The 13,638-nt window shown below is 42.3% G+C and overlaps 2 protein-coding genes across 3 annotated transcripts; both read right to left on the minus strand.

Moving 5' to 3' along the window:
• Window positions 1-1,922: 1,922 nt before the first annotated feature.
• On the minus strand, window positions 1,923-5,094 carry chchd1 (coiled-coil-helix-coiled-coil-helix domain containing 1). The gene is made up of 3 exons (XM_035606307.2): window positions 4,749-5,094; window positions 4,535-4,653; window positions 1,923-2,835 (listed from the first exon to the last, which is right to left on the minus strand). Exons 1-3 carry the CDS (start codon window positions 4,885-4,887, stop codon window positions 2,725-2,727), a joined length of 369 nt encoding a protein of 122 aa, XP_035462200.1. The 5' UTR covers window positions 4,888-5,094; the 3' UTR covers window positions 1,923-2,724.
• A 3,090-nt stretch (window positions 5,095-8,184) lies between these two features.
• Window positions 8,185-12,903, minus strand: cdk1 (cyclin-dependent kinase 1). 2 transcript variants are annotated; one of them, XM_047335117.1, is made up of 8 exons: window positions 12,798-12,903; window positions 11,952-11,994; window positions 11,705-11,861; window positions 11,127-11,250; window positions 10,228-10,398; window positions 9,912-10,075; window positions 9,272-9,413; window positions 8,185-8,460 (listed from the first exon to the last, which is right to left on the minus strand). In XM_047335117.1, exons 2-8 carry the CDS (start codon window positions 11,986-11,988, stop codon window positions 8,344-8,346), a joined length of 912 nt encoding a protein of 303 aa, XP_047191073.1. In that variant the 5' UTR covers window positions 11,989-11,994; window positions 12,798-12,903; the 3' UTR covers window positions 8,185-8,343. The 2 variants fall into 2 exon arrangements, with proteins under 2 accessions (XP_047191073.1, XP_035462198.1); XM_035606305.2 differs by having other exon boundaries at window positions 12,670-12,870.
• Window positions 12,904-13,638: the final 735 nt, after the last annotated feature.

A 13,638-nucleotide genomic window follows, 5' to 3' on the forward strand; every position in this document is an offset into this window, starting at 1 on the left:
CTAGTGCCTGTGAGTCGAGCCCTAGACCCCCCCCCCCCGGGTCCTACAGTTCCCACAATGCAACTCAGCAGCAGGTCGTTAGACCCTCACCTGCAGTTTCGTGCTAAACTTGTAGACTCTTCAACATTACTGGGGCGATGTCGGCTAAGTGAGTTTTCCCCAAAAGTTGACGACGAGTGCTGGAAAGAAGACGCGGAGGGGATCTGATGTCATCTGTTCCATCGATTGGGGAGGTTTCTCCGTTAAACTGTATAGGCTGCGTTCAATGAAAAAAGGGAACTAAGCATGTTTCTCTCACATCTGCGAATAAGATCAACGGCTGAGAGACAGACAGAAAGTACTTTCTCAGCCTGCAGCGTCCCCAGATATTACAACCACAATTGTGCACATACGGATTTTGCCCTTACAAGAATTTTCTGCCATAAAAAAAACTGTCTGATGAAAATAAACAAACTGCTAAAACTTTGGCAAGTTTACTGGTGAACAAGGTTTTCAGAGCCTTTCATCTGGTTTACTTGTTTTTGTTTGTTATTATTTAAAAAAAGAAAGAAATCACAACACAATGACGTCCTCAGTATCAGCAGCTCTGGAACCAACTCTTTCTTTTTTTTCCATTCATGGAAATGTGCTCTTCTTTAGTGGATGGGAGCTTTGGATGTTTGGTGTTTTTTATTCTTTTGAGCAAAAAAATTACTTTGTTACTATTCATTTGTAATATTTAGAGAAGACATTTTTGATACACGCAACAACGTGGACTTTCCTTTGGTGCAAACATTCAGATATTATTTCCAGGCCTTCTGGAGTGGATACAAACTTCAGTATGTTTCAGCTACTTTTATTCAGTTCTCGTTTACTTTTATATCACGTTTTAAAAAAAAATGAAGTAGTGAATAAAAAACTGCGGAAATGTAAGAGTGAGTGAGTGAGGGAGTGATTGCTCCGGGCTGTGGAGCAGTTTCCTCTGCGGTCTGGACATTTGGGAGAAGGCGATAAGCGCGGTGGGAAATGGTTCTGTAATGACGGGCAAGATAAGCGGAGGCACAACAAAAAACACAAACATCGCACACAAACCCTTCCTGTGCCTCAGACAAAACACGAAACCCATCAAACATCCAAGAAAAGATAGTGTGAAACTAGTAAACATGGGAATTAAAAAAAGGGAAGGGCGTCATTGACATGAAACATCAATGGAGCAGTCCAACTTCAAACAGCCTCCTTGTTCTGTCCAGTCACATGAGACGAGTGATATGGATTTTACATGTGCTGTTTGTACTCAGCTCCTAAATACAGCTCCTATCTAGCTCTTTCAAAAAGTTAAAAACAATCACACACCAAAAAATCATGTCCATCTGAGTAGAGCTGCAACAGTTGGTCGATTATCGATTAGTAATCAACTACTAAATGAATTGCCAACTATTATGATAATTGATTAATTCATTTCATGGAGAGAAAAAAGTCAAAATTCTCCTTTGTGACAGTAAACTAAATATCTTTGATGTGTGGACAAAACAAAACATCATCTTGGGGTTTGGGGAAACATGGTACCCATTTTATGGACTAAACAACTGATCGATTAAGTCGGGGAAAAAAATCGACAGATTAATAGATAATGAAAATGATCTTTGGTTACAGCCCTACACCCGAGAGTCTTTACGTTGTTGAAATATAGATTTGAATGAAATCAAATTATTCAAATCTATATCTATATTAGTCAGGTCAGCATTCATTTAAATTCCTTTATTGCGCCAGGTTAGTTATCATTAGTTAATATAACCCCATGTGAAAAACACCTTTTTAAAGTAAATGTTCTGCATTCAAAATAATTTCTCAGTGAAATTACAGAACAATTAGCATTAGGTGATAAAAACCATTTCATATACTGTTTTTTAGTTTCATATATTACAGAGCGCAAACCAGTCAAGTGATTTTTTCCTCATTATATATTTAATACTTTTACAATCAACAGCCATTTTGTCTCCCCCCAGATGTTAAAATGTTCTCCTTTCTTTGTAGATTACATCATGAGAAAATAGTCTACATCAATAACACACTCCTACAATCTGCAGTCAGACAAACCTTTTTTGAGAATTTACAAAATTTTGTCACACTACAGATTCAAAACTTATAGTATGGCAGAGAGAGAAAGAAACTGATGGGTTTGCCAAAAAACAACGCAAAAAAGCCAACAACCAGACAGTTCAAATCCATTCAGGAGTTTCTAGTCTACATCGACCACACCGAGCTGTGCTTACTGGTAACTGTGTCCATATTTACGCGACGCTGTCTGATTGATCCGTTAACCACAAGTCTCAACTTCCACTATAGAGCGATGATGAGGCATTTAAGTGTTCAGAGATAAGAAGTTCCCGGGGGGCCGGCTAGCCGTGAAACCGAAGAATAATAATAAGAATAATTCCCATCACGTCCGCTAATAACATCTCTGCAGTGCATGACACCACTCTGGTAAATTGGGTTAAGACAAGAAGATGGCATCATTTTTCATCCGGAGCCAAGTAAGGACACAGGAGAAAGTCACATCATATTTCAAGAGTGTGTTGTGAATACAGAGTCTGGACCAGGAAACTGATTTAAAAGAAAAATAACATTAAGCAACTTGACTTTAAATGCTGAAAGAGAGGTGCAGTTCTTTGTTTTTGGACTCAGTCCAGTGAAGCTGTTTTAAACCTGCACATTAAGTCCACATGACGAACGCATTGGCGCCTCCTAGATCTCAGTGCGCAGGTTGGGGTATCTCCTCAGCAGGGCGTTGGCTTCTTTTGGATGCAGGCGTCCTGCATAGGTGCCGGTCTGCTGAGATTTATTCTTTGCAGCCGCCTGTGAAGGAGGAAGATGATTTGTTGTTAGCGGAGCTTTTCAAAGGAGCCAAGTGATTAATCAAACCTCAGCCCAGGGAGCTTTGTGCATTTGGCAGCAGAGAACGATCGGAGTGCTTCGCCACCAAGAAACTGTCAATGTTGAGCTCGAACTGACTCACAGCTGAGAGAGCCGTGTTTCCATGGAAACAGTCAGCGGTACCTGCTGACTAACTGGACTGAAGGACAAAAAAACCTGTGAGACAGATTAATGAGAAGGTAAAAAGGTTTTTTGGCAATTTCCGTAGCCTGAAATATCCAGCAGAGAGAACACCGTCAGTCATTTTTATTTACCCCAGGAAATCAGGGGATCATGATCCTGACTGACTGATGAGTCAGTAGACATTAAGGGCACTTGCTTTCACACCTACCTTGCTTGGTCCCAACATTCAGACGTTTCTGTTTAGTCCGAATCAAAATAACGGGTGTGAAAAGCGCCTCAGACCAGATCATGGTCCCGAACAACAGACCAAAATTTAGTCCGACCAAAAGAGGTGGTCCCGGTCGGGCACAGACTGACCCACGGTTCGGTTAGTTTTTTCTTTCGGACCAATTGCAGGAAGTTGAGGAGGAGACAGAGTATTTTAACAGCAATTTTGCAGGATTGCTTGCTGTCTTCGCCTCCGACGATATAATAGTTGAACAACGTTTCGAATTCGAACAAGTGTCGAGGACTGCGCCTGAAGTTGGTGATGCTGGTAGTAATGATTTCACAGTGGCAACAAAATTCCTCTTTCATTTTTTTCTCTCCATTTAAATGGAAAGACCACAAAACGTAGGTGGTAACAACAGCACGCACGTATGTCACACAAAATTCTTTAGTGCTGCTCCCTTAATTGCACTGGACGTTCACTGAAACTTCACAGGTAAATGTCAGAAACCGTTGAATTTAGCTGAGCTGAGCAGTTTGATGCCAAGAATGAAAACATCAATTTACCCAGAATTCATGTTCTTGAAATAATCAAGAACTGAAGAGCTTTGAACAACGGACGACAAGTTTAGAGGAATACATGAAGACTCACTCCAAGTTTGATGCAAGTTAAAATCTGTGTCAAAATGCCGACCTTGAGAGTGTGACGGACATTTTCAACTGTCCTCTGATGTTATAGAGGTCAAACAATTAGAGAAAATAATGGGGGATGGAAATGAGAGTAAGTTGCAACCCTAGACGTGTCACTTTTTGTGGAGATGGAAAAGCAGAGGGGGGGGGGATTCTGCAGCACATGGTATCTACTGCTTGTGGGTGATAGAAGAGGAGGAGGAGGAGGAGGAGGAGGAGGAAGACGAGGGGATTTGTTTTGCCTTTCCCTGGGAAACAGCTGGAATGTGTTGTATGACAGCCGACCTGTTGACCTTCTATACAATCTGCAGCACCGTCACCTCGACTGGAAACTGACGTGGAAATGGATTGAGTAGTTTTATCCATCCCTGCTATGAGTAATAAAAAACATTGTACTCGAAGTTGAACGCAGAGACCTGACCTGAATGTATTGATTTGCATTCATGTGCCATATTGTCATATGGAGATGGAAGAAACCCTCCTGATAAATATTGTTATAAGATTGTTGTGTATAAAAAGTGGTGCCTAACATGAATGAAATATTTCCCAGGGTGCATTAGAAAAAAATTAAGTGGTCACTTCCGGGTCTGTGTGAACATACCTGAGCCGCCTTCACACACGTGTAGAAGCTGTCGATCTCAGTCGAGCACAGATCGTCCACAAAGTTGTTGTCCTTCCAACAGGCCATGAGGACGGACATCTCTGTGACGCAGGAGGCCTCTGTGGAGGGAACACGACACGTCCGGGTTAATATCAGAACGTCCGTGTGTCTGAACAAACTCTGAATAACTACGACGACACCTGTCCGGTCCTACCTCCTTTCGACAGCTTGCGGTCGGCCACGGTGTCTCTCAGAGCCAGCGGCCTGTTGGGTTTCAGCACCGGCTTCCCGTTCTGTCTGCTGAGCATCTTGTTGACCTTCTGCAGGAACGCGACGCCTCCCTGCGACGCCATGGCGGCTCCTCCTGGAAGCCCCGCTGCCTCACTTACTGGAGCCTGAACGCAACGGAGAGCCGAAGGAGGATCGAGCTGTGTCCGCGGAGAGAAGGGGAAGCAGAGGTCGGCAGTCTTTACCCCCGCGTCTCAGTCCGTTACAGAACTCACAGGACTCATCTGCGGCTGCCGAGCGCCATGTTTCACCGTAAAGACGCAATTAACTGTCGCAAAAAAAAAAACCCCGCGCGTGAAGATGACGTCGAACGCCCGCTGCCGCATTCAGGTGCCGTCGTAATTCTCATCACTAGTCAAGCAGCTGCTGCAGAAAGCAGATAATACTGTATGTCAGAATCAGAACCGTGTTTATTTATTTATTTGTATATCCCCCAATGTATTTATTGAATTGCATAATAATATACAAGAACAACAATTATGTAAACAATAACAGCAACAGAACAATGAAGAATACAAAATCATAAAATCTATTAAAAAAAAAATATATATATATATATATGGAAAGAAAATCACAGCAAAGCAACTTCCAAGAAAGAAGAGACATTACGCTGTTCTAACCACCAAGCCAGCGGCTCCCACAGAAAGGACCCTCTCACGTTTAAGGAGATTTCCTATAAACTAAAGCATTCCGCTGTGTCTGCTGCTGTAGTTATTAAGCATGGGAACAAATTGTTTGGTAAGACCATGTCAAAATGACAGGGGGATTTGTACAAAGGATTAGGCCGGCAGGTTTTTACTGTGTGCACTATTTATTCAAGGAGTCTTATGGCCTGAGGGGGAAAAAAGCTATTCCTCAGTCTGATGGTGCGAGTCCGGGGAGTCCTGTGTCTTCTACCACAGAGCAGGAGGGAGAGCAGGCTGATGTGTCCTTAATGACCCTCAGGGACTTGCAGATTCACCGCTGGGTGTGCAGTTCCCTGCACTCCATGCTGCTGCAGTCGCTGCACCAGGTGGTGAAGCAGCCTGTCAGAAGGCTCCCTATGGTGCTTTCAGGCGTAGCAGGCAACTGCCCGGGAAACCCAGACATCTCAGGGCCCTCAAAAAAAAAAGATTCACTGTCAACTGCTTTATGGTAATTTAATTAATCACACATTTCTCGCCCCACAGTATTTTTGTGGCACGGTCTTGTGCCAAAACATGTTTTGCCCAGGGGACCCCCTGACAGGTCAATCTGGCCATGATCAAAGTGACGTACTGCATTTAATGGAATAAAAACAGAGATCAGAATTTGATGCATATCCTGTAATTTGATGTCAAAGGGGATCGTTTTTTCTGGGTGGGACATGGCATCATAGTTTAGAACATCTATTTTTGTCCTAGTTTCTGTTGGATAAAGCAGTGACATGTCCCAGTTTAATGTTTTCACTGTGCTACAGTATCATCAACTTTATATTCACACGAACACTAAATTCTTAAATGGAGATGTTTCTGTAATTTTTCTTCTTGAATGCATTTTTTTCTCGGTAAAGAAAATTGAGATAAACGTTTTTTTTACTGATGAATATGAACTTTATGAGCAAACAATTATATTTGGCCACAGAAATTTGTGTCTTCGCATGTTACTTGTCTATTTAAAAAAAGAGAGAAAAAAGATTCCGACAATACAGCATGATGTCTTTTAACTCAGGTATCGATAAAAATATCATCCTCAGAAATGCAATTTTACTAATTAAATCATTAATTTGATTTGCATCACAGTCACGGAGAGAGGGAGAGAGAGCTTTTGACCCTCATCGGTTTGTCAGCTCGCACACAGCGTAAAGATGCTGGCTTCAAAACAGAAAAAAAAGGAAAATGAATAAAGTTGTAGTCAAAAATTATACATTTAAAATAAATTCCAAGAGTTCCACCAAAAAGAATGGGAAGGGCAGCAATATCAACATCTAATATGTTTTGCCATATGCCATGGAAAGTTCAGACAAGAAGTAAGCTGGTATACGTAGATAACGCCTCAATTACAATCCAAATCCTGCACAAACTGTCTGTACTCATAAAGTTCAGATGACTCCCGATGTTGCACGGTGTTACCGAAAAGGTTGCACGCAGTTTCCTGTGGAAAAACAAAGTCCTCTCTGGCTCGTGGCCTATGGCTACATGACATTCAAGGAGAATGCAGGGCAAGTCCTAACATCGGCCCGTCTGTCTGAGGGCATGTTCAGTTCGTGGATGCTGCGTCAGCATGTGTTGTCGAGTTGGTGCCATGTCAAATGAGATTAGGTTCGGCTTTTCTAACGTCGGGGGGGAAACAACACTCCCACACACACACTGACACCATGGAACTTCAGGAGGAGAAACGCCTCTGTTGGTGAAATCTAAAAGGTCACACTCAATCAGAGTTGAGACATTTCTGTGGTCCCCCACTTAAAACCATTCTTATACACGAGTTGTAATTAAATAATAGAAATTTTATCCGTCAGGGAATTTGTGACGTAATGCATCTTTAGGGTGCCTCCGAGTGTTGTTTCACAGGCGGCTGACCTGACAGCTCATAAGACCGTGAGGGAATATTGGCTGAATTTTACAAAAAGCGTATTGGATTAAAAGCGTTTACTGCCCCTTTAATGACACTTAATATACCACTGAGGGAAAACAAAACGTAAAATGAAGAATGAAGAAGGCGGATCCAGCTGTAGGATCATCACCACAAGAGGTTACTTCCATCTTTTCATATAAGTAATTGTTTAGAGACATTATTTCCCCCCCTAGAGCAATTTATTTTCTCAGTTGGAAACCAGTTTGTGTTCATCTTTTGTCCTCCAGATTAGAGGTAAACATGACACATTCCTGCCACTGTAGTCTCTCTGCACACACATGCGTGTACACGGCGATTTGAACAAATATGAGCTTGATTGTGCACCAGGCTCAGTTTATTTAACCCCTTTGACACAGGTCCTCAGGGAGTGTAACTTACAAGGGCATCAGAGACATTAAGGCAAAAAGAAAAAAAATTACGAGATAATGTTAAGTAGGAAGAAAAGAATACAGAAAGCATCGCTCAAAACCCTTGTAAGAAGTTAACAAATCAACTGCGATGTTACGACGAGTCGGTTGCTAAGTGGAAGAATTTAAAGTAACGGGAACAAGTTTATCATTGGATGCAGAACGAGTGAACACCCAAGTGCAGGAAATAAATGAACTAGAACAGGATTAAACTTGGTAAAATGCGTTTTTCATTTAATGGGCCTTTAGGCCACTTGCCATTTAAGAAATTCAGACATTTCAACTTCTGTTGTGTCTTTTATTTTCAGGCAAATGTTGAGGAATGGGGAAAAGAAAGAAAAGAAAAAATAAATCGTCGAGTTTAAAGTTAAAGGAATCACAGAAAGTGCAGTTTTATTGAAAAGACATTGCCGACAGACAGAACTTTACTAAAGATCTACAACAAATTTCCACACACAAGTATTTACAGAATGATAATTCACAATGGGGTATGGGTGTGTTTGTGTGTCATAATGTGCCTCAGACTTCGTTGATGCTGGCAGCGGGCAGGGTGGATTTGTCCAGGTCGTCAAAGTACGCGTGGGTCATGGCCTCCCGCGCCGAGATCCTCTTGGGAGGATTGTATGTCAACATTTTCTACAGCAGAGAAACGAGACGGGTCAAGTCTTTACATCAAGAGCAGGCGGGAAGAATGACATCAGCTTCTCTTTCAATAATTGGATCAATTATTGGTTTCTATTTGTTTTCCACGTGAAAAAAGTGCCCAACTATTTCTGCTTTCTAATTCATCATTTTATTTATATTATTCAATGGTTTTCTTTTTTGTATGTCATGGTAAACTGAATATCTTTGGGACTTGCGCCGTTGATCTGACAAGAAGCGACAGATTATTTTCATTATAGATTAATCTGTTGATTATTTTCTCGATTAGTTGTTTGGTCCATAAAAAGGGTGAGTTTACTGTCATCGAGGAGCAAAGACACTATATCAGACTTTCTAAAACACTGATTCATCGTCATACTCAGAAGAGGATACACAAGAAAAGAAGAAAGGTAGATAAATTTACACTACAGCACTACTACATGGGTGGAATGCTCCTTTAAGTGGGTTTTTACAAGCATTTAGACATTACCAATTAAACACAGCAGTAAGTAGCAGTTATCAACAAATACAGTCAGAATAGATATAGAACAAAAGGCGAGATTATGGCAGGTGTACAACTAATATCAAATCTTACTAAACGGGAGCTAAATTCTGTTTCCCCGCAAAGATCAACTAAATTCATCCGAGTGACTTTCATCTGAATGGCTGGTTTAAAGAGAAGAATCCCTGGAGGACCAGAGTTAATCTCAAGGCCAGAAATAGTCACGTCTTTTATTGTGATGTTTGTCTCCTGCGGTTTAAGACGCAACAAATAATTCATCATTGGTCCAGCTGTAGTCCTTACCCCCAGTAGGTCGAGGCCATTCTTATCCAGGTTTTTCACCATTGACGAGATGTTGCCACCCTTCCACTTAGGGAAGGTGTTTTTGTAGTCTGGTAGGCTCTCTACTTCGGGCCACACATCATTTTTGGGGGTTCCCAGGGTCCTGCAGAGAACAAACAGACAGAGGTGTTTGACGAGGGGCCTTGTAAGGAAAGGGCAGCTACAGATCGTCACCACGGCGAGAACCTCCCAAACTGAAGCTGCGTCAAGGCTGAAGGGACCAGGGCTAAACTGAGTTCTCGTATGACGGTTTCATAAAAAAGTACTTTCTGATAATTCAGGAACTTTTGAGGGAAATGTTTGACTTTGTTGGGTCTGACATTGGTACCATTTCTTTCCCAAACTTCTGACGAAGCCTCCGGGGTGCAGTCAATATCAATATAAGGATGATGGCGGGACATTTTTGTGTGTGATAATTATTGAACTTAAAAAACAAAGTTAGGCTTCGTGGTCGGCATCAACGTCTCATAGAAAAGAAGACCGACAGAACAAAGAGTGAACGAGAGAAATGTCTGTTTGTTTGTTGTCAGTTTTGTGGCAGCCAACCAGGTTTTTTTTTTTGGTTTTTTTTACTACATGCATGTAGGTCTGGTGCATCTACCTGAAGATCCTGAAGAGCTGGTCGATCTCAGAGTCTCCATGAAACAGAGGCTTCTTGGTGGCGAGTTCAGCGAAGATGGTTCCGGTGCTCCAAACGTCCACAGGGGTCGAATACCGGGGTGAACCCAGGAGGACCTCTGGAGCCCGGTACCAAAGAGTTACAACCTGAGAAAACACACACAAGGGTTGGTGATGATGTTTGACAAACATCTCCCTACACAACTACTCAAACTGTGTTGACAATGCTCTACACCTCTGACCACCATGTCCAGGCAGGTTTAGGCCACAGCGGTGTGTGTGTCTGAATGGATTCTCACCTCGTGGGTGTAGACCCTGACAGGAACACCAAAGGCCCGGGCAAGGCCGAAGTCCGCCAGTTTGATGACCCCCTTGTTGTCGATAAGGAGGTTCTGGGGTTTCAGGTCCCGGTGGAGGACTCGACGACAGTGACAGAAAAAAATACCTTCCAGGATCTGGTACAGGTAGCTCTGAAAGGGAGGTGATGGAATGGGAGAGTGAACATTTAGATTTGTGATAGAAACTGAATGGAAAGAACAAGAAAATGGCACATTAATCTGTTTTCTTACACCTGAGAACTACTTCATCAATGTTTCTTTCCACGACACCCTGATTTCACTATAGCAATCTAACAAAGAAGTGTTTGTCTAGACGATCTGGTCCATCCACCATGATCTACATGTACTTCTGTCAAATCACTTGTATGCAAACAAACACATGACTCTATGGCACAACACAAACAGTGTGCTTCTTCCGATTATCTATGCAACTGCCCGGAATTCTGATTCCCTGTTTTTCCCAAACTCCACATACCACCTACTGTCCAGAAAGGGGAATTGCAAGTGAAGTCATACAATACAAGATCGATGTGGAGTTATCGTGACAAACAGAAAGGGAGAACATCGTGTCACCAATCTGTGCTTCAGCATAACAGTATATTAAAGTTTTTTAAGATAAATCTCTTCTTTAGTCACGTTTGAAAATGTAATAAGAAACTGTTTACAGTTGGCAAACTGATATCTTAGGTCAACTTGCAGTAAATAAATAAATCCTGTCAGAGCAGAAATCATTACTTTTATGTGACATGCTCAGTTAAAGTACAACTGGGAAAACATCTGTCATACAACCGTTGCACATAATCAGACGGAAGCATCCCTCAGGTGAACTGCAGCTTATTCATTACACAGAACATTGTTACCTTGACCAGCATAGGGTCCATGTACTGCCCGGAGGGGATGGAATCCAGGTACTTCTTCAGGTCCATGGACAGGAACTCAAAGATGAGGTAGAGACGAGACTCCTGCATCAGGACATCCAGCAGTCTGGGATAAACACAAGTATGTGCTTAGATCATATTACATCAGGTTATTCAGACAACTTTCCACAGTGATGTTGCAGCCTTGTACTAAACAATTTAAAGGAATTTCCCATCCACTCATTGATCCATGCTCAACATCCCATCATGACAAGATGAAAACAGAACAGTAGAAATCTTGTGAATTTATTGAAATGGGGAAAAAAACTGGAATATCAAATTGACATAAATATTCAGACACTTGAAAGTTAAAGCTCAGGTGCCTGCGGTCTCTTTCGATCATCCGATGGAAGTGTAGTTGGGTTCAGGGTCCATTTGTTCATATCCATATAATGACGCATATTGGGGGCCACATCTTTAAAGACATTAAGTTGCAATGGCATCCGCTATCTCCTTCCATCCTCTGGATTCTTTGCCCCCCCCCCGTGACACTTTTCCACCTCAAAGTGAGCAATACATACCGTACGACGTTGGGATGCTTGAGCTCCTGAAGCAGAGAGACCTCCCTGACGGCGGTGCTGGGAACCCCCTCCTCCTCACTCTCCAGACGGATCTTCTTCATGGCCACGATCTGCCCGGTGGCCTTGTGCCTGCCCTTGTACACCACCCCATAGGTGCCTGCGAAGAACAACAGTGTCACCAGTGTAACGGCACTCAAAGCCTTCGTCAAAGCAAGTGGACCTCCATGACCTCCTTCTTAATACCAACCTTCCCCAATTTTCTCTATCTTCAAGTAGTCCTCCATTATCACCTGAAAGAAAAAAGAAAAACTCATCAAGGGCTGCAACTACTAGTTGCATGATTGATCTGTCCATTACTTTCTCAGTTAGTTGTTTGGTCCATAAAATGTCATAAACTGTTGATCGCGTTTCCCAAACCACCAAGACTTTGTTTTGTCCACACACCAAAGAGATTCAGTTCAGTGTCACAGAGGAGCAAAGAAATCAGAACACATTCCCATTTAAGAAGCTGAGAATCAGAGAATGTGGACTTTTTTTTGTCTTTCTTCATAAAAACTACTCGAACCGATTAATCGATTAATTTACTAATCGATTAAACTGCTGCAGCTCTACACTCATCAGTCAGCTGGTGACGTCGTGTGAAGGTGACCTATGTTACTTCCAGTGTCAATGTGTTAAAGAATGACGTAACCAGACTAACGTTTGTCAGAGACATGATCAAGTTTGACTTCGTCACATCACGGGGTTAACTGCTCGTCCAACCATTCACATGAACCTTTCGGTAAACGTTCAAATCCGTTAGTAACTTTCAGCTTCTCCTCTCCTCATTAGCTGCTCGATCGGAGACGTGACGAGGGGATCACAAGCAGGAACCCGTTGACGTTTTACCGTTTTTCTTCAGGCTAACCGGGGAGTCGAGGTCACCGACGTTAGCTTAGCTCATTACTAAAAACCGCTGAACTTACTTGTGTGTTTACGTTCTGGCGGCGGCTGGCCCACTTTCCGGTTCCCGACTCTGTGTGTCCACGTCCTCAGCCAAACGTTGTCCCGCTCCCGTGCGAAATATTATTATGATTATTATAGTTATAGTTACCTGACTGTGTCTGACTCGAGGCGATGTGTAACCGTGGACCGACGACTGCCGCTGGAACGTTCACTCTTTTGAATTGGCCGCTGAGCGAGCAGAGGTTCAAAATTGGCCAATGCGCTCAGGCGGGGTTTTTCAAAAACGGCCAATGGGGAAAGGGGGATTTTGTCACGTGAGCTGAGCGGCAGAGCCCGCGCCGACGTAAAAAAGACGTATACGCGTACGCCCCGAGTTTTGTCTTCCAGGCAGGAAATAGCTGTGTAACTCTGGTGTAAATCCCTCTGCAGTTGTTTTGTAAGTAAAGTTGTAACTGTAGAACTCATTCAACTTCAATCAAATCATATTTAGTCAGGTCATGAGAACTACAGTTCTTGGACAGAGCATCATCGAGTCACATGATGCTTTTGTTAAAGGTTAATTTTGGGTTAGAACTTTAAATGGGAAAAAGGTAGTAGATAAAAGTAGTGAATACAAATACTTTAAAAAAAGTTAGTTTAGTATGCCAGATCTTTTTACAACTACAATGGAACTCACTCTAGAGTGGTACTCAGCAGAGCGTTCTCTTAAATTCAATCAAGCTGCCCCAAATTGCACATTACATTTATAGATTAAAAAAAAACAAAAACCAAGATCCATGCATTGTTCCCTGAAAAATGGGGGAATACAGTTCTCATTTAAACCATTAATTAAAACTTTTTTTCAAATCTTTGTAACTGACAACAGTATATGCAGTTACAGTCTATAACAGTGAAACATCGAGAGTCTGCCAAGGAAGTTATGTTTTCACCGGCGGTGAAAAAATGACATAACCAATTTCCATTTAAGTTTGTATGAAGAACTTTCTTTA

This window comes from Scophthalmus maximus, chromosome 10, assembly GCF_022379125.1.
Source record: "Scophthalmus maximus strain ysfricsl-2021 chromosome 10, ASM2237912v1, whole genome shotgun sequence".
In the NCBI taxonomy this organism is placed as follows: Eukaryota; Metazoa; Chordata; class Actinopteri; order Pleuronectiformes; family Scophthalmidae; genus Scophthalmus; species Scophthalmus maximus.

Bases quoted from the DNA above. Each gene is read 5' to 3' on its own strand.
- cdk1 (XM_047335117.1), bottom strand. From the start codon at position 11,988: ATGGAGGACTACTTGAAGATAGAGAAAATTGGGGAAG. The intron at 10,076-10,227 runs GTGAGAATCCAT...GTGTTTTCTCAG, and splicing joins TCAGGGTCTACACCCACGAG to GTTGTAACTCTTTGGTACCG. The intron at 8,461-9,271 runs GTAAGGACTACA...TCTCTGCTGTAG, and splicing joins ATGGCCTCGACCTACTGGGG to AAAATGTTGACATACAATCC.
- chchd1 (XM_035606307.2), bottom strand. From the start codon at position 4,887: ATGGCGTCGCAGGGAGGCGTCGCGTTCCTGCAGAAGGTCAACAAGATG. The intron at 4,654-4,748 runs GTAGGACCGGAC...TTCCCTCCACAG, and splicing joins CCGCAAGCTGTCGAAAGGAG to AGGCCTCCTGCGTCACAGAG. The intron at 2,836-4,534 runs GTATGTTCACAC...CCTCCTTCACAG, and splicing joins CGTGTGTGAAGGCGGCTCAG to GCGGCTGCAAAGAATAAATC.